This window comes from Pteropus alecto, unplaced genomic scaffold, assembly GCF_000325575.1.
Source record: "Pteropus alecto unplaced genomic scaffold, ASM32557v1 scaffold8, whole genome shotgun sequence".
Taxonomy (NCBI): Eukaryota; Metazoa; Chordata; class Mammalia; order Chiroptera; family Pteropodidae; genus Pteropus; species Pteropus alecto.
In genome coordinates, this window is record NW_006494609.1 from 13,675,388 (window position 1) to 13,698,412 (window position 23,025).

Sequence of the window (23,025 nt, forward strand, 5' to 3'; positions counted from 1 at the left end):
AAAATAAGGTTCTTTCCAACTAAGTAATTTTATGAAAGAAAGACTTTTTTCAGTTTTGTAAACCATAAAAATTGAGCACTGGGAATGTTTTCCGCCATATGTTCCAATAGCAAAATATATATATATATATATCTTAATACATATAATGTTTAAAAAAAAACTTACTTTAAGAAAAATGATAAAGCCGTGAAATCCACTAATATATTTTTCAATCAGAAGACTATGTTCAGGGATTTTCTCTAAGCTTCTTTTTTTAAAAAAGAGGAAATCCCAACCCACAGAGCAGACAATTTGCTTTTTCTTCAAACCGACAAGTAGTATCATTTTATATTGGATACTAGAGAATTCTTATTATTGAATGTGCCTTTATTCTAGGAGGGAAAAGCCTAGCAAAATAACATACAAGGTATTAAAGAAAATAAAAATGGCGTGAGGAAGTCGAAAGTAATTGAATCCACACGTATGACCCAAATCTCCAGAAACGCTTCCAAAGTCCTTGCCATTCCCTCACAACGCTGTGAGAGGCACCGCCACCAAAGTCCCGATACGGGGGTGGGGGTGGGGGGTGACCCTCTTGAAGGCAGAGTCCAGACTTACATTCAGTCCAGTTCCTCTCAAGAGTCCCTGCCCTTATCACTCAGGAAAGGAGGTCCCTGAGAAAGGAAGCTCAAAGCCTCAGAACAGAGGAGCTGAAGGCAGTGTTGGTAGGCAGGCTCTCCAGAAAGTTCTCTTTCCAGCTCAGCTGCTAAGCTGAACAGTGGATCCAGCCAACCGCCATTCAGAGGTGAAGGGGACTGATGTCCAGGGAACTGCATTTACTTGTTTATGTCTGGTCTCCTGGGGCCAATTAATGAGGGTGAGAACTTTGGGGAAGAGAATCACCTTGAACCCGGGAGCAGCCGGACCGCCCGTCGCCAGCCCGCACTGACCTCAGCTCTCAAGGGCGGCCAGGGAGTTGTCCTCCCCGAGAAGCAGCCCAGTCAAAGGGCGCGACTGCTGCTCAGCAATAAATTGTTACACTGGGCAAACTGAAGACACTTGACAAAAGTGCCTTCAGATGCTTAGTAAAACTGAGGTCATACAAACACTGAGTCACTGGGGACAAATAGCAAATACATTAATAATTTTACAGGGACCCAGCCAGTCCCTCCACTTCTGTACCAAGAACTCATATGACGTGAGCATTTGCAGTTGTACAAACTGAGTCTCCGATTTCATGGATTTTCTGCTTAAGAACATGTTACTTCCAACAGGAGTCACTCCAAGTTCAAGGTGCAGATCGGCTCTCAGTAAGAAATGCTGGGCAAGTATGGCACCTCGTTATACCAATTCCAATTCGAGCCGAGCTCCAGGCAGCAAGAACCGCCTATAGGTTCAACACGGCTAAGACCCTGCTGCAGGTACAGGCGACAAGTGAGTAGGCACATGAGGCAGATGCCTCGGTGCTGGTCACAGCCCAGGACGGTGGGTACTTAGTGCTGGCGGACCAGGGATAAGACTGAGCAAGGCCCGTAAACACCTCAAACTCTAAGTAGGGAAGCATGAGCCAAGAAAGCCAACGCTCTAAGGAAAGGCATCTTCTAAAGAGTTAAGTCGGATTTTGAGAGGGCGAAATGAGTGTCGTGCGTTTCAAGTAGAATGCCACCTTTTAGGATTTTCAAATAAACCTAAAACACTAAGCCTTCCTACACCTGCGCCATCACCCATTCCACCTGACCCAAGAGAAACAATGAGGAGAGCCTTTTATAAAATGCTTTCATTTCGAGAAGAGGGGAGATGAGAGGAAGAAAGAAAAGCACACAGTGGGACTTATTACGCACCATTTCCGGTAAAGAAAAGAAAGTTCAAGTGCATGACAAATGAGCTACAGTCCAGCATAACGAGCCCCATAGGTTTGTGCCACCAGTGTGCTTTCCACTTGGGTAGCAAATACAACAGAACCCTACAAATTCTCCTCACTCTGTGTCTCACTCACCATCAAAATCTGAAGAAGAAAACAAGCCATTTGCCCCCTCACGTGGCTTTTCTTGAATGTGAACGAGGGCAGGCTTCGAAAGGGCTGGAACATGCAGCGAGGAGGAAGTCCTAACCTGGGGAGACCCGGGTACTGGACGCAAGCCCATCACTTGCCCAGGCCTCAGTTCCCCGCTGGGTCCCAGGACACAGTCCCCCCACATGATTCCTAAGTGCTTTTGTCTGGGTTTTACTCTAACATCTTTAGCGTAGGCAGAAACTCACTGCTAATTCTTTTTGTTGTTGAATTAGTGTCCTACGGCTGCTGTAAAAAAAGAAAAAGTGCCACCAACTGGGTGGCTTAAAACAACAGAAATTTACTCTCTCACATTTCTGGCTTGAAGTCCAAAACCCAGGCGTCAGCAGAGCTGGTTTGTCCCGGAAGTTCAGAAGGAGGATGTGCTCCATTCCTCCCTCCCAGATTCCGGTGGCTGCCAGCGGTCCCTGAGCGTCTTGGCTTGTCGATGCATCGCTCCAACCGCTGCCTCCACCTTCATGCATGGTTCTTCCCGCTAAGTGTTTGTGTCTCTTCACCTCCTCTTGTGAGGACACCACTTACACTGGATTAAAACGCACCCGGATCCAACATACCCTCATCTTAACTTGCTTATATCTGCAAAGACCCTAGATCCTAATAAGGTCACATTCACAGGTACTGAGGGTTGGGACTTCCACATATGTTTTTGAGGGACAGGATTCACACCACAAGGACTGCTTATACTGGCAACACAGGGCACCGTGAGAAATCCAACAATGACACTGTGAAGAAACTACCACTTCTGAACAGATTATCTGAAAACCTTCACTGTTGTCTCTGAATTGCTGAGGGTAAGCGATACATCAATCAGCCACGGACAGGTGACAGCCACAAAACCTGCGCACCTAAGCACAGAGGTGAACAAATGGTACAAAGTGTGTAAACCAAATATTTACACAGAGAAATAAAAGACCAACTGGGATTACATTTCATAAAACTCAACCACTGCTAATAAAATAACCATCTGGCAATAAATCACGCCTGCACAGAAGGCAGGCTTGTCTGAAGTGATGGTGACAGAGGGACAAAAAGTAAAGAGAGGGCCCAGAGGTGTGACTTGTCTAGTGCAGAAACTTGGGGAGGAAAGGTGAGGAAGATCTCAAGTGACCTTCGCAGCCTCTGGCTTCGTAGTCTACTAAATGCTTTTTGATAGACATCATCGAGAGAAATGTAGAGAGAGAAAATGTACAGTCTAGTGGGGACGTGCCTGGCCTAAGAGAGCTGGCAGGGTACACGTGTGTGCCAAGGGTGCCCGCCCTGCCACACACAAACCTAGAATCTCATTTCTGCAGGAACAGGATGCTGTTCTCTAATCCTGGGTCCCCGTGATTAGAACGCATTGGGGGAGCATTCGAAGAGCTGGGTCCCAACTGCTGACTGTAAGACACAGGCAAGAACGAGACCCAGTGGGCCCTGGGGAGACGCAAGATCCAACTCGGTCTCAGCCAGTGAGTCCCTCCCATGTGGCTGCATAGAGTTTTAATCATTGTACAGGAAAGGGCTTGCAGATCACACACAGTGGTTGTTCCTTAATGGAAGAGGTCTTCTGCGGAGTGAGCACTGTGAGGACTCCATTCCCACAGCTCCCCAAAGCCTTTCGGGGAGTTTTAATCATTATACAGGAAAGGGCTTGCAGATCACACACAGTGCAGTCTAGTTGTTCCCTAACGGAAGGGGTCTTCTGCGGAGTGAGCACTGTAAGGACTCCATTCCCACAGCTCCCCAAAGCCTTTCGGAAATCACACATTTATGCACAACGTTGCTGTGGAAGCTGCCACGTCCAGTTCTCGTCCTTTGCGCAGAAATGTTCTCAGCACACTGTGCTGGCACTGGTTATCTGATGCTGAGCAGAACCTGTGCCTGATGGTCATCCTATGTGTCTGACAAAAGCATGGAGTGAAGACGATAACAAGAGTTCTCTGTAGCCAGTAGTTTGAGAAGCATGAATCTAGGCTAACTCAGCTCACAGATGAACTACTGAATGAATAGTGAACAAACACAGTGGGCCCACAAGAGAAGGCTCCCTCGACTGGATAAGAAATCTAATAAGGTTCAGAGAGATGCAGGGGCTTGCCCAAGGCTCGGAGCCTATTAGCTCTAGAACCCAGATCCCCTAACATCACCTTTGGTGCTCTGTGCACCCCTCAAGCTTTCTCTTTATTAACCAACCCTTTCTCTGCAACATATCTTGTTCATCAACTCATACAAATACCAAGAGGCAGTCTCCCCTCCCCTCCCACAGCACCTTGTACAGATGCCATATGCCATGTTGTTTATGTGTTTCTTTATAAGCATCTCTATCCCACTAGACTGGAACCATCCTTGTTTTTCGGATGCCTAGCACGAAGCCTGTTTATAAGTATGAAATCAACATCTGTCGGATGAATGAATGAGTTATGAGAAAGTTTTAGGCACCACACAGGAGTGGTATCATCATCTTATTACTTAATAATTTTATTTCGGAGAAACAATCCCCCTCAATATAAACTGATCTCTGAGGATGGGGAGGAAACCTTTAAAATAAGTCAAAGAACCAGAGATAATGAATGTAGACTTAATCAAGGCAGCTACTTAAGTAAAAAGTCTTACAACAGTCCTCCAATTACACCTGTCACCACTTCTGGGCAATCTGCATTCTCTACACATAATATCCATATCAACAAACAGAATCGGGTTCTTTGCTCATCAGGAAAAATCTGTGTAGATTTCATCAATGGTTATAATACTAATTAGTAGATGACTCAAAACAGTGTCCACAGACTCATTCAAAGACTAAAGCCCAAGAACATTCGGAGTAATCAATGAAACAAAATTTTGATAGGTCCGAGCATATTTTTCGAAGGTCACAAACAAGGAATAAATCGCTTATAAAAAATTTAGTATATTCAGTGACTCAAAATATGACACAAGTTCATGTCTGTTTCCAATTAACCAGAGTCCTTGAGGAATAAACGAAGCAGTGAGATGATGAAAAGAACATCTGACCCGAGGCAGCGGAGCCAGGCTTTGCCCAGATATACGGGTTCTCAGCGAGTCACCTGCACTGTTCGGACCTCGGATTCTTCATCTATAAACCCACATCGTCTTCTAGAATCCCAGTAACGATATTTCTATCAAAGATCTATAGGGGACACCATCAGTGAATAAACATCTGCTGTGCTCAAGTTCACTTTAACGAAGTGACAGACCATTGGGTGCTATCGACAATTAAGTAAATCCCATACGGTAGGGATCAACTCTCCCGTATCACTTGAACCACCTTTTTCCAGCAACTGTAAAACATTCTACACTCAGTGCTAAGAAGTTTCCTCTCTGTTTTGTTCATTCTTGACAAGAAGGTGGCAGGGATGGCAGAGACAGGGCTGCTGTTGGCCACTGAAGGAAGACAGAGGCAGGTATCGAATGAGCCTCCAGTATTACAGCGGACTGGAGAAAATCAGGAAGCAGTGTTCATCCTAATTAGAGAAAGCTCCTCATACAGGATACACAAAGAGTAGATATACTCAACTGTCGTCCAAAAGCTGACCTTAAGTTTAGTATAAAATACCTGAATTGGTGGCTTATGGCTTGTTCATTCTCTCATAAGGTGTTTTAACAGTATTTACGACATGCCAAGCAACAGGCGGATGCGAAAATCAAAACGAAGTGCTCCCTGCCCTCCATCTTGGGGTGCGGAGAGGCGGGAAGGGAGGACAATAGCAGAGACAGATACTAAGGAGACAATGACACAACAAAAAAAGTGTCACTAAACAAAAGCAAAAACGGGAAGGTTTTGCAGGGGTGGAGATCAGCTGGGTCTTCCAAGTTGAGAATGCGGGTCCAGAGGACAGAAGGGGAGGAAAAGCATTCTAGAGAGAGGAACGGCATCTGCAAGTGAAAGCCAGCACCAGAGCACACGGCCTTCTGCAGAAACGGGGGGCCCTAGCGCAAGGCAGGACGGGAACATAGGAACAATGATGGGAGGAGAGGATGAAAAGGGCAGGGGGCGGGAGGAAGGGGAAGGAGCATAGATCGAAAAGAGATTTAAGAAATTCAGCAATCGAATGTCACATCTGGACCTTTTTTGGATTCCAATTTGAACAAACTACTGCTAGATGTCTTCCTAGCAGACAGATAAATTCTAAAACAGACTGGATTCTGGATGACAGTAAAGAATCGTGGTTCATTTGTTTTTAGGGGTGATAATGGTTTTGTGGTTGTGTGTGTCGTCTGTGTAGTGTATGTTCTTATGTATTAGAAACACATTCCAAAATACTGGCAAATATACAATGATATAATTCCTGGGATTCGCTTTAAAATAATCCAGCAAGGGAGGTGAGAAGGGTCAGGGGAAGACAGGATGATACAAGATGGGTCCCATGTTGAAGACACACATGATTTGTGGACTCCCTCGATGGTGACATTATCCATGTCATGCCACGGAACTGGAATCTTCCATAATAAACACTGTAAGAATGGCTGGCCTTACACGCCCCTGCTGAGGGGTTTGGACTTGATCCTTCCAAGCCTTGCTTCTCAAATTTCAGTGTAAAGAAGAATCATTTGGGAAGTGTGCTTCAATGCAGATTGCCAGGCAGTGCCACCAGTCGGCGAGTCTTGGCTAAAGCCTAGAAATCTTCATTTCTCACAAAATACTCTAGATTACTCTAAAGCTGGTGGTCAGAGCCACACCTTGAGACAAACCACTCCAGGTGATAGGAGACACAAAGGGCTGTGACAAAACAGGTCTGTGTATTAACTCAATGCCACCAGAGATTCTCGGTCGGCGAGTCTTGGCTAAAGCCTAGAAATCTCCATTTCTCACAAACACTCTAGATTGCTCTAAAGCTGGTGGTCAGAGACACACTTTGAGACAAACCACTCCAGGTGATAGGAGACGCTGAAGGGCTGTGACAAAACAGGTCTGTGTATTAACTCAGCCCTCGGGGGGCACGGCAGTGCTGAGCTGGATGGACGTGAGGGGGACAGTGAAGGAGGAGGAGGAAAGGGGCGAGGAGGCCCCTGCACCATCCAGCTAACAATGAAGACCCGCGGCAGGGTTAGGGAAAAAGGGACAGCCGAGAGACATTTAGGAGGCAGTATCGAGGGACCTGTGCTACAGAGTTGGAGTACCTGGGACGACTCTCAAAGTGTCCCCCAAGGGCCCGGTCCTACACGTCTGCGTGCCCCCACGGCACCCAGTGCAACCACCTCCACATTCCGAGAACTCAGTGTGGCTGAATGAACAAAGGAATGAATGAAATCACCTACCTGACCCTGTTTTCCACAGAACTAAAGGGTCAATGTTACTGAGTTTGCCTACAACGCCAAAGGTAAAAAGATGTCGCCATCTGAAACAGGAAGAGTGGAAATCCATCCCAACGCCCCCAAATGACCAAATCCACAGGCTAGAATTCTAGAATGGCCAAGACGTTAATAGTAAGAGGTGACACCAACAAATAAAAGCAATGGTTAATGAAAACAGGATCCGTTAAATAAAGATAACTACCTTCCCAAATCTATTTCCTTCTCTTTCCCAAAGGAACCCTCTGCTTCAGCCAACTGGGATAAAAGAAAAACAAAGAAGTCTCAGATCTTGATTCGACATCTGTCTGTGCCACCTTAGCAAGCCATTGAATTTCTCTGAGCCTCAGTTTCCCCACCTGTAAGAAGAACATGATATCTACTTTACAGTTGTTGGAATGCTGGAAGAGCATGGATGCAAATGCCCCACACGATTCCAAACAGCTCCCAACAAGCCCTGAGAAACATCGGTTCCCATTTTCACATCCGGTCTTCCCCCACATGCATCCCCACTCCGTGTCCAAGCTAACCCTGACGACTTAGGTGACCTCCTCTCTCCTGTCACCAGCCCCCAGCCTGGCCATCCCGAAAGGTCCAGCTGATGAAATTCTGTCTTCTCTCCAGGGTTCCCAACTGGGTCATATTTATCCTTTGGAGTCCCAAATCATATAATTCTGGCCATGCATGGGCCAGTCCTCAGACATTTGGCAAATGCCACTTTTAACCTCCCTGGTCTCTTTTTTATCTTTGCCCAGAGTTTTGTAATCTCTGGGTATCTCCAGTTCCTGGCATACAGTAATTACATTTCCCCTCATGTTGAAAATCTCGATGCGATGACTTGGGCTGGTGGTACACAGTGGTTAACAAGAATCATCACCCAATCTCTTGATCTTGAAAACCAGGACAACTTGTGTTGGATAGCTGACATTTATTCCTGTTAGAACAGGGGGCCAAAGTTCATGATTTTTGGTAATCACTCAACCCTGTGATTACAGGCAATTTGAGGGCAGCTGGCAGGAAAAAGTAGCCACCAAAGAAAAACTTTGCGAGTCTGGGAGCCACCAGCCCCAAATCTATGGAAACGAAATGCAAGAAAGATGAAGTCATCACAGAGACCATTGAAAAGCAGGAGGGAGGCTCAGGACAGTCCCAGAGTTCTCTGGTGTACTCACATGTCACCTGTGAGATGCCTGAGGCGACGCAAAGGGAAGCAGAGAGTATAAAATACTCATAAACTCCTTATTTTTTTTAAATTTTCATATGCAAATGTTTTCAAAAGACCAAAGGCTTTCCAGGAAACATTTTGTTGAAGGCATGTTTCAAGTCCCAGCCCAAGCCCCAGCCCGAGCCCCAGCCCGAGCCCCTCCCCAGATGAAGGGACAATCCTAGCAGCTGTCCTGATCCTGGGGACCTTGCCCCTGTTTTGACCAGGGCTGAACGTCTAACTCGGGAAGAACAAGTCTGTGTGTTTGGAATGGCAGGTGACGAGGTCGGCATCACCGGGCACTGGGGCCCTCACATCGCGGGGGTTGGCGCCTGTACCTCACCACAGCACGCCACGGGTGGGAGGAAGCAGAAATCAAGAGCCGCACGGAGGCAGCCAGGCTGCAAAGAGGAGACTGGAGCAGACCCCAGAGAAAGGCAGGGATGAGCATCCGTGTGGCCACAGAGGGGGCATTTCCAGTCACCATGGCCCTGAGATGTGCTTCATTGCTCTTCGCCACTGGTCCGTGGGACTGATTATTATGTCCTTGGGACAAATATTCTTTTACTTAAGCCCACTAGGGTGGGTGGCTTTCTTTTCTTTGCAACCAAATACGTCCAGAGTATGACACTCTCCTTTAAACGAAACTAAATAAATTCCACCAGAGATCCCTCTTCTAATCTATTTCAACTGACAGCAGCTACTTTTGTCTGATTTATTACCTCTGCAAGCCCTTCCCCCTGAGAAAGGGAGGGGCTGCGAGCTCTTTTAAAGCTGGACTGATTTTACACGGCAGGGCCAGCATGTGCAGCCCTCTATTACAGTGCCTACAGGATGCATCTAAACTCGTTTGGTCAGCTTGTCCATTCCCTGAAAGCAGGGTAGCCACCACATCAGCAACTCCGTTGCTAAGGCAACTGCTTACTTTCCATATCAACTGCAAACTCGTTGCTATGGAAACGCATATACAAGAAAAATTCCTCTCTCCAGCCAGGGACCAGATGGCAGGGAACTCACAGAAGTCATGGGTTAGGGGACTTTGCTAAATGGGATGTTTACTGGAGTACATTTCTCTCATCATATCAGAGATGCCATGGCCCTGAGCACATGTAGAAGTCGCATCCTCATTATAAAAAGCAAGAGTTTGTTCTCGTCTGCCTGCAAAACTACAGACCGTAACTGCAATAACTACAGGTAAGTTATTTTTGAAATAATTTTGAATTTCTCCCTCTAAATATAAACCTTTTGTTTTTACCTGCCACAATGAACATACCCCAAAATAAATGCTTTAGTCAAACACTAATGGAAATATAATTTCCTATAAGAACTGAAATAGAGGTTCGATTTCACCTTTCTGATGGAGAGGTAATCCAGAAATCCTCTTTAGTTTCCACCAACGAAGCGCTAATGCATCCCCGATTTGTACCTCTACTCCGACTTCTCTATTGAGCTTGAAAGTCATTTACCAAACTTCCAACTTGACAGCTCTACTTAAATGATCAAGGGCCATCTCAAATTTAACATGGTCAAAATAGAATTTTTGGCTCTAACCTCCATCCCACTCCCCAAATGCCTTCATCTGCGAACCCCAAGCCCGGTGTAAGCCAGTGTCATTTCCATCATCATTTCCAACCCACACCACTGGAACAAGCCCTGGATAGATGTTTCCCCCTGATGTCCCTTTAAACATCTCATTCTCCTGTCTTTAATACACTTCCTAGAGGCCTCCCTTCTGGTCTTAGGACATTTCAAGCTGCTGCCATCTCAGAGCTTTTGCTCTTGCTGTTCTCTCTGCCTCAGGTCGTTGGTGGCTGTGTCCCTCCTGCCATTCAAGGCGTGGCCAATCAGCTCCTCCAGTACATTACCCTGTTCTATTTTCTTCATTGCATGTATCACTATCTGATACATTACTTACAGGTCCATGTACGGATCTACTGTCCCACACGTGCCTCCCCCTCGCTTAGTCCCTGCCCCACGGATAATATGGAAGAACAGCCAAGGAACTGTCACAGGTCACCAGCTGTATCCCCAGCACCCAGAACAGTGCCTGGCAGTCCACAAAGATATGGGGCATAAATGAACCACTGCTGAAAATGCTTCTAAAATGACTGAAGCTACTTCTTTTTTAAGTGCAATGTCTAATTTTTACCTTGCAAACTGAGGCTTCTGCAGGGTCTCAGAATCATGGCTGTGAACACAGGTTCTCACTTTACATGACTGCATCTATGGAAGATTCTGGAAGGAACTGGGCATTCCGTAAGTATTCTGGGAGTACTTAGTGTGACTCTGCACCCTGGCTCTGTGCCACACTGCCCGTGTCTGATTCCAGCAAGCTCTGGACTTTTCTCCCCTCCACTACAGCCGTGACTGGAGTCAGCATTCACATGACTTGGCCTATCCTTCTGAAAACAAAGTATATACAAATGTTCTGCTATCTGTTCTCCGTCTAATGACTTTAATTAAATCACTCATTGGTCCTGTCCCTAGAGAACAGTCAGAGTCTTCTGTGAGGCACTTCACAGAGCTCTAACAAATGGAAGGCGACACTGAACTTGACCTCACCTGGCCCAGAGAGGAACCCTACACACCCAGAGGGGAGAACGGAGAAAGAGGGGTACTTGGAGAGCCTCTCCCCCCACCCCCAGAAGCAGCAGAGTCACTCTGCCTGTATTTACTGGTCTCCTGCTGAGTTCACAGCAAAAGTACTCCAAGAAGCATGCATGCGTGCATGTGCGTGCACACGCGCACACGCACATGCACACACACACACACACGTCAAAGAATTCATTCTGTCCTCGGAACTGGAAAACCTCATACAGCACACCATCAAGTTATTATTAAAAGAACAACTTTACTCTACCTTCAACCATATATTTCCTTGCTTTTCTTCTTATCATACTTGGCAGACTACATCATCGCCCCTATCAAGCTATTGCTTTTGAAGATATTAAATGCAATTTAACCAGAATACCTTGAAGCAAAACCTTAGTTAACTGGAATGTTTTTTAAAAAATGGATCAGCATCTCTGCTTTAGTTAAGTTACTAGAGCAATTTAAAGTTTTCCTCTTATCATCTTAGCTCCCCCACCAGAACTCCTCATACTTATTTACGTCGTCACCTCGACCACCCACCTCTCTCCTTTTTCTCTGATACTGTTCCAACACATCCATTGGGTCTAGCAACATTCATTTCCTAAGCATCTAGGCCTCTGTGGCCAAAAATCCAAAAATCCCATGCTTGCTTAGTAACAGAACCAGTATTTTACTTGGGACTGCAATGGGCCTAGTTAAGACTACATTTCCCAGACTTCCTTGCAGCTACGGAGTCATGTGACCAGGTCATAGCTCATGAGACAAAAGCAGAGTCCGGGGTTTCTGGAAAAGCCCTTTAAAATTGCTAACTCAGTAGAACCCCCTTTAGTCTCCGTGCATACCCCTTCCTGTTTCCTGAAATGAGAACAAGCGAGCTGATGCCATCTTGAACCATGAGAAAACTGAGAATGGAAACCAGCAACATACTAAGAACGGCTGAACAGAAGGACAGATGAAACACGGTGGGTCTCTGTCCAATTCTTCAAGACTTACTTTATGTGACAGCAATACGCTTCTGTTTAATTCACTGTTATCTGGATTTTCTACAATGAACAGTCAAACCTCATCCTAACTAGTCCATTCTTGGTGGTCTCATGCTCATTCCCACAGCAGAAGAATGCTTTGATAACAATTTATTCAAGGGCTCCCCCAGAAGGAATATTCAAAACCTGCCCGTTGCTACCTTTTATCTCAGTTCCAAATGCTCCTCTCTCTTTGGAGAAAGGAAGCTTCTCTGATTAACCTCGAATGACACTGATCACTTATTGACCTGGCATGCTTTCCATACTGGTGGTGGTTTGTTCTTCTTTATTTTGTATTATGTCTCCTGTTTTCCTGGAATGTAAGCTCCTAAAAGGCAAGAACCAAATCTCATTTTTTATTTAACTTTTGACGTCACCAAATAATTCTATCGAATAAACTAACTAATAAGCAAAGGTTGCTTGAAGTTCTCAGTATTATAGGTAATGGGATCCCATTTGCCTCCTAATATGGAGGCATCCACGGGAACAACTTGAGTAAATTCCTACAGCTGGAAAACTTCGAGTGGAAGCAAACATAGCCAAGGAATAAATTCTTACAGGGACAGTGAGATGTAGTCATTGAGAGAAGCAGCAAGTAAGTTAAAAATGACAAAGGTGGAAACAAAACTAAACCACTTTAAGGGGGCACGAAACCAAAATCTGTAAACAAAACAACTGCCTAATAAACACAGTATCGCCAAAACAAACATTATGTTAGCCTTTAAAAATATATATATTCGTCTTCTGCGTCAAGTACAGAACACGTCCATTTGGGAAGGTGGTAGAATTTTCTATAAAATCTAAAACCTGCCATCATCATGGCAAAGCTTAAGAACGTTAAGGTGGCCAAGGGCTCCGTGGAGAGTATGTAATAATCCAAATAACCCATCACTATTTGTGAAAGAAGCAAAACCCATGACTTTCAAATAGGAGGTCAATGTGCCAACTTCCTATGTTATTTACCACAGAGAATTATTCTGCAGCTAAAGTGATTTCAAAGGGAAATCCCAAAGACTTTTCAGCTCAACAGGGGAGATTCTGAGAACAATTTCTTTATGGTTGGATATGCAAGCAGTACATCAACGAAATCAACGAAGAAGCATCTCACAGACCTACCCAGGTACCGCAAAGCCCTACCAAAGAGAATGCAATGTTTTCTGAACAGTTAATGTGCAGAGACACTGGAGAGATGCGCCACCGGGGGCCTCGAGTCGAGAAGAACCAAGCTTTCCAGAAGACATGTAGAGATCCTCATCAAAGTCGACAGTAAGAGAATCACTGAGGGCGCTGGAAAAGCGGCATATCCTTGAAATGGAAGGGCTGGAAAAGCAATGACGTGAGAAACAGGAAACATAAATAAAAGGGAGAAAGAGAAGGGTAGGCTTCTGCGTGTACGTTCTCCTAGCTAGAAGGAGATTCTGTGGGGAGGGCTCGCTGGACCAGGAATGCTTTGCTTTCTAGGCTGTGTCCAAAAACATTCAATTTTTGTACCCTTTTCCAGTAGAGTAGGCACTGATGATAGCGGGTACTTTAAAGAGTTTATTGAAAGACCGAGCAGACAAACAATGAACGGCTGGCAAGACCAAGACAACAGAAATGGCCCCGCAGCCAGGGCATCTAATACCTGGAAGAAGCAGGAAGGAGCAAATGCATGAGTGGGGGAGAGTGGCCAAGTGCAGAATGCAGCTTTCTTGGAATGGCAGAGGATGGTGGTATGACGTGTGTCCTATTCCAGGGCCTGTGACATGGGGGTATGTTTATATCAGGCCCCTCAGAGACTCTGCTGGTCTCAGCCTTCCGAGGTGTCTGAGACAACAGTCTACAACATAGACAATAGAGGACAGTGGGCACCATGAGGAAGAGGTAGTGTTCCCGCTGCTGGGAGGGGCAGCCCCAGCCCAGGGCAGAACAGGATTGTCACGTGCCCCAGAGACCACAGAAGACACATACACCTCATCACATTTTTGCATGTCCCATCACCAACCATTAGGAATTTACCCATCGGGATCAGGCTGCACCGTTTTTTCAAAGAGCATTATTTATCCAAACACAAAAGAAAACAAAATGTCTTATCTTCTTACTAAAATGACCACTGATTAAACGAATATGTTGACTAGCGTCAGGGGAAAGGGAAGTGCTCTTGATCCTGTGCTTATATCACTCAAGGAGAGGAAATCGGAGGCCACGGTGCATTCGGAGTGCTGCCACATCAGAAGGGCTACCTCATTTTCCAAACTGCCTTTGAAGAAGAACCTCATCCAACAGGACAAAAAAAGTCAACTTCCAGGGGGCGGGGCTGGGCGGGGCACTGGAGAGAGAACTGCTATAAACAGTGCCTGTGCAGGGAGAAGGGGCTCTGCGCTTGGGCAGTAGAGGGGGCCTAGGTCAGAGCCTGGAAACAGGAAGCAGAGAGGACAGTGATGTGCTTCATGCAAATGTGACACCTTTCCATTTGCTGACGAAGACAGAATTCGGCCCTCTCTCAACGGCATGAAAACATACTCTGTATTTATTTACCTTTCTCTATCCTGCACCTCCACAGCGAATTCTGGGTTTATCTAAGTTATTCTGAATGGAATTCGGGTAAACTCCTGTTCTGCCACCTACTAGCTGTGTGATATCCAGCAAACTACTTAACAACTCTGAGCTTAACTTGTCATCTGTTTTAAGAAGGAAAACAGGACCTACCATATAAGGTTGAAGGGAGGAAGAAATAGGATACTGCATATAGAAAGAACAAAGAAGATGTTCCACATTAAGTCCAATATAGTTATTATAAAATTCCGGTGGTTCCTCACCTTTCCTGGGTCAGAGGTTTAATTAAGAACTTAAAAGCTTAAACGAACAAAAATTTGGAATCTTCTAGGAAAATGCAACATGCATAGTCACATGACATGTGGTTAATAATTTCAGGCTGTCCGCAGAACCTCTGACACCCAAAGACCCAAGTTAAGTAAGCCCCAAGCAACTACAAACTCCTGCTTCTGTATATGAGAAGACTGGGGGCCACCAGCATCAAAACTAGAACCAGGAATCCTAGCTTCTAACACAGTCCTTTTTCAACCAAGACAAGTTGCCTATATTTGTAAGCTAAAACTGTATTTAAAGCATTCGGCCCTGGACATAATAAAAATACTTTTGCACAGTGTTTCCTTTATAAACTCTCCTATGACAACAATGTTTTTTGTTCAAGTAGCAAGAAGGGAAGTTGGAAAAAAAGCACAGAAATAGAAATACACCTGAACCATTATCATCCAGTCGATTAAAAAATAAGAAGTACTTTACTTCTCATTTACAAGTACTCAGAGTTTAGTACTTGCTAATCGTGTAGTCTTAAGTAAGGTCTGTATTTAGGAGGTATAAAACATAATCCCTGACTTTGAAACTCTATCTTGATTGATTCGGGCAAAGGTCCTCAACAGATGAAACCATGAGGTGAAAAGCTGACGGGGAACTCTGTGGAGGAGGGAGCGGCCGACCCCATGTGAACCCACAGCTCAAGCTCAGCATCCTCAGGAGAGGGTCAACCAGGCTTCCCGATGTGAGAACACACGAGGCTTTTCCATATTCTGGGGGATAAAAAAGCCAGAATGTGATCTAGTCTTTAGAGCTGACTTCCATTTCATAGAAAATACAGGGGATAGAGGAACAAGCTAAATAAAACCTCGAGGAAACAGACAGGTAGCCCAGCTGATGGGTCTCTCTAACAAGGAAGGGGGAGTAGGGGGAGGAGTAGGGATGCTGTGGATAAAAACAGATAGAAGAAACCTAACAGCCAAAGGCAACGCATAAACCATGTCTGGGTCCTAATTCAAACATTTTGTCAACCATCAGGGAGATCTGAATGTGGACCTGGTATTAGGTCCACACCAAAGAACTGTTCGTTTTGTTAGGGGTGACGCTGGCCTTGTGGTCATGTAAGAAACTGTCGATTATTCTTACACACGCTGAAATATGTTGGGATAAAATGACACGAGGTCTAGGATTTGCTTCGAACTATTTAAGCAACAGCAAAACAAAACAGAATGAAGGGAGAGAAGCCCTTGTGAACTACGTCTTTTAAATTCCTATAAGAGATAAATCAAAAAATAGAGAGATGAAGCCGAAGCAAAATCATCTATTCTCTCAACTTACTCATTCATGAGAGTACGTTCTTGATGAAATCTGAGTACTGGAAAGAACCCAAAAGCATTTAGTTCACTGATTCTCAAATCTGGCTGCAAGTCAGAAACACCTATGAAGCTTATCAGGACACCAATTTTCCCCAACCCACCTCAAACTGACTGAATCAGAATCTTCAGGGAGGGGCCGAGAAACAGTCATTGTTTTTAAGTGCCTCAGATGATTCTGATGCAATCTAGTACATTCCTGAGGCGACATCCTAGCCAAGCGATCGTCCAGCAGGGTCTATGTTCCAAGCCCTCAGGGACAAGGATCATACAGAATTCTGTGTTCTCAGTTCTGTCAAGTTTAAAACTGTGTTTGACACTTTTAAAAGTTAAAAAAAAAAAAAAAGGGAAATGGCTAACTCTGTGAATACATCTTTCAAGGATCCACTGTCCCCTTCAACTAACATACTTCCCCCCCCAGCATTCGGGTTTACTTAGTCACTGTGTGACAGCCGAACCTCAGAGTGGAAGCTACTGCCAAGTAAAATCCTCTGGGAAAAAACACATGTACCTGGAGAGCCCACGGAAGTTTCGCTGGGCTCAGTGTCACGGGGGAATGCCTTCCCCGTTACTCAGCCAGCCAGGGTAGAAAACCCCGAGCGAACAGGCCAGGGCCAGTGTCCTGGAAGTCCCTGCCAGTCCCCAGGGCAGCCCAAGGGAAGGAGAAAATGGGAAAATTCACACTCCTCGCTTCGTTCTCACAGCATCGCAAACCCTGGGAACAAACTCTCAACCACAAAACTGACTGGCATTTGATCAGAAACGTGTCGACACAGATCAGCATGGCTAGGAAGCCAGAACTCAGCATTTCAGGAGATTCACAATCCTAAGTCCTTTACACCATTTCCTTTCAACAGGTGCTATCCACGTTTATTCAAAATGACAACTGTCACCCCTGGAAAATATGACTGGGGGAGCAGGGGGTGCACAGGAGAGAGACGGCTCTCCCAGACACACCAACGCCCACCTGCCACTCCCAGGCCGGTGAACAACCCTCCCACTTTGGAGTTGCTTGGTTCACACTGCAGAGTGTGCATTTGCTGACTTTGATGCACACCGGCATGATGGCAGATGCGGGCACGCAGTGACTTGCACAATCGTTTCTCACCAAACTAAAAGCCCTGTTTCTTGCTTTATCAGTGACGTGCAGCTTCGGGGGACCTGCGCGGCACCTTCTTCTCTACATTCTAACCCTGGAATTGTTGTCTAACACTTTCCCTTTAATGCCACGGGGCCCCCATCTGTACCTGAGCTTTTAATACCACAGACTGGCTTTCATGAGGGGAGGAGCCAATTCTCTAAATTCAAAGAATGATCTTGAAACACTCAACAGCGCCGAGTCTGGAGGTCGGTCTCCAAATGTCCATTCTGAGATGTGGAGGAGGAAGAGAAGTGGACACAAGGGACGACAGCAGTGCCTCACAACTGTGAGTTATGTGAAAATAAAAAGCTGGCAAAGGAAGGGCCCAGAACACGCGAATATTCACAACTGCCCACTGGACCCAGGTACCACCTACGGCAGCACTGCAAGGCAATGTCCTTAGTGTCCACACCCTCCCCTTCCCGGGCAACGTCCCCTCCTCAAGCCCAGCATGACGCCCACTCCCCATCTTGAACGTAAACTCTGGTCACAGCATTTGCAGACAAACATGTCCAGCTGCAGCAAAAGGAGAAAAACGACTTCGCCACGTTCTTATTTGTATTCTCCCACGCCCAAGACGAGGAGAACTTTCTCAGGCTCAAGAGTCTACTGGAAACAGAAATACGTTTCTGGAGAGAAAGAAATTAAAGACCTCAACCCTACAGAGCGGCTTACCCACCACAACAGCGGTCCAGAGCCCAAACGTGAACTTCGAAGAAGGTGAAAGCAGACTAGGAGCTGCACATTGCAGCACTATTCACACGGAAAAGTCACATGAAAACTTTGTGCAGAAAACGTTTCCGGCAATTTAACTGTGGTTACATTACCTTTCAGAACTCCAAGTTAGGTCACAATTTGGTTTTCCAGTTCAAACAGTTAACCCGATTTCTATTGTACCTATTATGTTCCTTATGAGAAAGGTAAAGCAAATTATTTAAAGTCTTTTAGTGGACCATGAAGCTTGAGCTAAGGCTTTCAAGTCAGAACTGAACACTTTTTAAGTCAGTCTCTAGTGGGAATTCTACCCTAAGCCAACTTTTCACACTTGGGGAGTTCCGAGGTTGCCAAACACTTGGGCAGACACCTGATCTCGAGAGTCACCTGAGCAATTCATGTCTGTCTTTGTTTAGTCCTGGAATATATATAAGTATGCTCAAGTCGCCTCCCACTGTGCATGACTGTCCATTTTTATTCCAGAATCCCAGAGATGCTGCCTTTCTCCAAGTTAATAGTCAGAGAGAAAATAAATGCCACTTATCTCTAGACCTTCATAGCAATTTTCCTCAAATATCTATCCATACGCCTCATGGTTAACTGGCTGCCCCTATGTGCTCCAAACCCAAACTTACCCATCCCCATCGAAGAACCGATCAAGTGTGTGAACCAGTTTTGTGATTCTGTTCAGATACCACAGAGGGAAACCCTCGACCCAACACCAATACCAAAGAGTATTTACTTAATATGCTTAAGGAAAAGGAATTTCTTTACAACTACCTAAATGAATGAAACCAAGTTAAAAGTATCTATTTATAACTCCTGCTTCAGTGTGGCGAATTCACATTCCTTAACCATTTTTTAACGGGGAAAAATTTTTAATTTTAAAAATGAACAACTTGAGTTCCAGACAGACGCTTACCTGACTCCTCTCTTTGTCCACTTTCTTAAAACACTTATTCAACGACAAATTATGTCTCACTGAGTTTTTCCACCCAGTAGGTGCATTTGCAAAATACGGAAAATGTTCCAAGATCCAGTTGTAGATATCCTTTACTGGCAGGCGCTTGGTTGGAGAGTCCTCGATGGCCATAAATATGAGGCAGCTAAAGGAGTAGGGGGGTTTGCAGTTGGGGTTCTGCCTGGCATCGTAGGGCATGTCAGAGTGGGCGGGGGACGGGGGCGTGTCATCGTCCAGATCCTGGACGGGGCTGACGCTCCTGAGGACCGACTCCCCGAAGCTCTTCAGCAAGTTCTTGCTCTCGTGCAGCCAGTTCAGGTTGGTCAGCTCTTCATCTTCCATGGCCCCCTCTTCTAATCTGATGTCAGGCAGAGAAAAGTCGAGGTCATCGTCTTCCTGAAGGGCCTTGGAGAAACCGCTGCCCCGGTAACACTGACTCAGCCCACTGGAGACACTAATTCCTGAGCTTTCTGGCTTCTTACTGGGAGGCATGACTGGACCCATTTACGTGAAGGCTCCTGGTAAACACATTACAGGGAAAAGATGAGTTAGTGAAACTCAAACCAGAAGGACGGCTGTGTCCTCCTAACTCTTTTGCCCCCCACCCCTGCCACCTCAACGGACCCCCTACCACATAGGAACACTTCATGGCTCCCACACTGGGTGACACAAATCCACGATTCCACCACAAAGAGATGCATGATAAGTAAAATTGGTCCATCATGCACGCATACAGCAGAGACGTGTCGCCCCCTCAATATAGTAAGACTAGGAATCTTTAGAGCACTTTTAATGTGCAAATGAATCCTAAAGAGAATGAGAAATTCCACGATGCTTTCTTCCTAGCTCTATGAAAATTCTCTGACCCTGGGAAAATCAGTTATTTCCTGCTGCCTCAGTTTATCTATAACACATGAATACGTACGTACACAGGTAAAACCCTTTCGAGCCTCATGATTAACACTACATAATAAGCTCAATGCACAACCCCTGTTACTTGGGGTAATAGGTCTCATTGTTTCTTCTCAAAAAAAGAAAATACTTGTAAGTTTAAAGCCAGTTGTTTCAGATTAAGTTCAGCTGTTTCAACATAAAGACCATCACAACTGCGTTGAAATGAAAACGGTGGCCACAGTGAGCATCAATTTGGTAGTATTTGATTTGATTTTTTTTTCCTCTTCAAGTCATGACCAAAAACTCTGCAACTTTAATTAGATTTGAATTCTCTGTATTCAAACTGGAGGAAGAAGTACATTTAATTTTATTGGACACTCTGACCAAAAAAGTAACTTCAGGCACAAGTGGGAATATGAAAGAAAAGCCATTAATCGAAATGAGAATTGCTGAAAGAATCAGGAGAGCGAGGGACAGCTTCAAGACAGGAAGGCAAATTCAACAACAATTGCTACAGAACTCTCTTCTGCCTCCACCCCGGCTGCCACCCCCATTTTTATCAATGACCTAGAACAGGGAGTAAAATACATGATGAGAAAAGAAAATGAGGAGGTGGCCAGAATGACCCCAGCAGATTCAAAGCTGTTCAGCCCCCTGGTACTTAATGTAAGATGGAAAGAACGGTGAAGATAATGAGAGGTCTCCCACTCTCCTTCTGTAGCGCTCCAACAATGCACTTGGTTTAAGAAGCATGTCTTTTATTATTTTTCCCCAAGTAAGACCAAGCAATCTATCTAGAAAAAAAAAAAAAAAAATGAACACAACAAAGCAAAGATATGCTCATTCTAGGGCTCTAAATGTCCATTGACACTAGGCTTAAAATAACTGCCACTTCAGCTGGGGAAGCTCTGGAATGGGATTCTAGAAAACATAATGTGGGTGCCCTCTACCCACAGCCAACAAAGGGTGCGGTGCCCCAGAACTGCAGCACCCTTCCTCCTCCAAAACTTAGACAAACAGAACCTGCTGACAGAAAGCCTGAAGGCAAGCTCTCTAGAGCTGCTGTGAAACACCCGATTCCAAGGAAAGAAAACTTCTCCAAGCATCAAAGTCCTATGGAGCAGGGCAGTTTTAACACCTCAAGTTCATCCAGTGGGAAATTTCTTTCTGTCATGTACTCACCCGAGTGGTGCATGGCACATTTTAAAGAATAAGCTAGTATCTTTAGGTTTGGGGACTTGACAGAGACCAGCCTGATATTGCTTTCACCTTCTTTATGAACAAAGCTAAGTCTGTCTCTTTCAAATTTTCCTCAGACCCCAATAAAAAAACAAATTTTATGATAACCAGGAATATCTACACAGTAGAGTACAAAAGAGAACTACTACCCAGCCATTGAAGTCAACTTTAGCTCCAGATGAAAGTTTTATGTCTCCTGAGCTTCCAAACAGGAAAATTATATCATGGCTGACAGTAAGTAATTTAATTGCCTTGTTGCTATGACAACAACATGCTGCTCTCTCTTTTTTTTAATCTGCTTATTTGTCAGTAGCTTCCCAAAGGAACTAACATGCTATTCTCCATGTTTTCTTTTGTTTTAAACAAACATTGCCAGCAATATGGTTTTATTAGAAAAATAGCACTGTCAAGAAAACAGGGTTATGGGGTTCAGTCCCTTCCGATCATTTATTTGCCTGCTTTGTGTCTCTGTCCCCCACCCATACCCTCCAACTGTCAACTGCATCCCTATAAATCCGCATTTTATAGCAACAGTATCAAGAGCTGCTGATCACTACATTTCCATTTTAAAAAACAGTTCCCAGAAACCATAGCTGAGGAGTTTTCCATTATTATATTCAAACTACGTAATTCGCCAAATCTTTTTTTCCTCCTCTTTTAGAGGGGAAAAAAAGGATCCGGATCATGTGAGTCTGCAGTTAAGCAAACATTTTTAATCTGCTGCCAAAAAGGTTGCTCCACCAGATACGCAAATAGTTATCCACTAGTGACCTCCTTGCAACTTTTCGGTGTGCTATTGGTTACGTCCTCCCCGCCAGTCCCCCCCACCCTGCACGCATAATCACACACACAAACACTTTTTTTTTTTATGACTTGCTGTGTTTTGTATCTGTTTTCCTTTTTAACAGAGAAAAGGCAGCAGAGAAGCTAGTTTCCTGCCGGGTCCCAGAATGTCTCCAAATAACAAAAAGACATTACGGGCCCAGCGCTGAACAGATGTTCGATGTGAACTTTAAAAAGTTGAGAAATTCTCCCCAAGCGAAGCAGAGCAGTCGCGAGTTTGGGGGGGAAGGGGGGCGGGGTAACACCCCCATCCGCGCGCGCGCGCGCACGCACGCGCTCCACTCCAGTCTACTGTACTTGTCAAAAACATTTCAAGGGGACCTGTGGGAGCAGCGATTGGCTGGCTCCAGCGTCAATCAGCGGCGTTGCCATGCAACCGGGAAACTGCTCTTCTGGTATACGGGACAATTGGGAGCTCGCATACCTTCACTGCCGGTCAGATGTCATAAACCTTTTATTGGCCGCACCGCGGCAAGCCTTAAAAACACATCAATAAAAGCCCGCCGTCCCCCAACTTCTCTAGGGCCCAAGGAGGGCTTCAAAGGGGGCCAGAATGAGGAAGGGTCCGGCCTCGGGGGTCTCGGGGGACGCTCACTGCTCGTGCCAAGCCTGCAGTTTGTGGCGGGGGGGAGGGTATCTTTGTTAGGTGCCTGTTTCTCATCTTGGGGTCTCCCCTTGATCAATACCCCCTCTCCCGGCCCGGAAGGCGGGGACCCCGTCCACCGCGGACAATACCAACTCTGTTCCTGTCGAGTGTCTTTTTCGAAGCCGAGGAACCAGGAAACAGCCCGCACGTCGGGGTAGGAAACTCTTCGGACCGAGCAACTTCCCGGCTCCAGGGCTGCGGTCCCCGCGCCCGGCCAGGCCCCCGCCCCGCGCCCTCCCCCAGGAACTGCGGAGTCCCTCCTCTGCC

General features: G+C 45.6%; 1 protein-coding gene across 4 annotated transcripts in view; it reads right to left on the bottom strand.

Annotated features, from left to right (window-relative positions):
* FOXN3 (forkhead box N3) overlaps positions 1-23,025 on the bottom strand; it is a 257,286-nt gene that overhangs the window by 183,481 nt on the left and 50,780 nt on the right. For 3 of the 4 annotated variants that reach the window (XM_025041993.1, XM_025041992.1, XM_025041994.1), the window contains exon 2: positions 19,098-19,654. In XM_025041993.1, coding sequence (XP_024897761.1) covers positions 19,098-19,640 — 543 coding nt within the window. In that variant the 5' untranslated portion in view covers positions 19,641-19,654. Of the gene's footprint in view, positions 1-19,097; positions 19,655-22,851; positions 22,945-23,025 lie in introns of those variants that run through there. The other variant, XM_015599739.2, reaches the window with a different exon arrangement.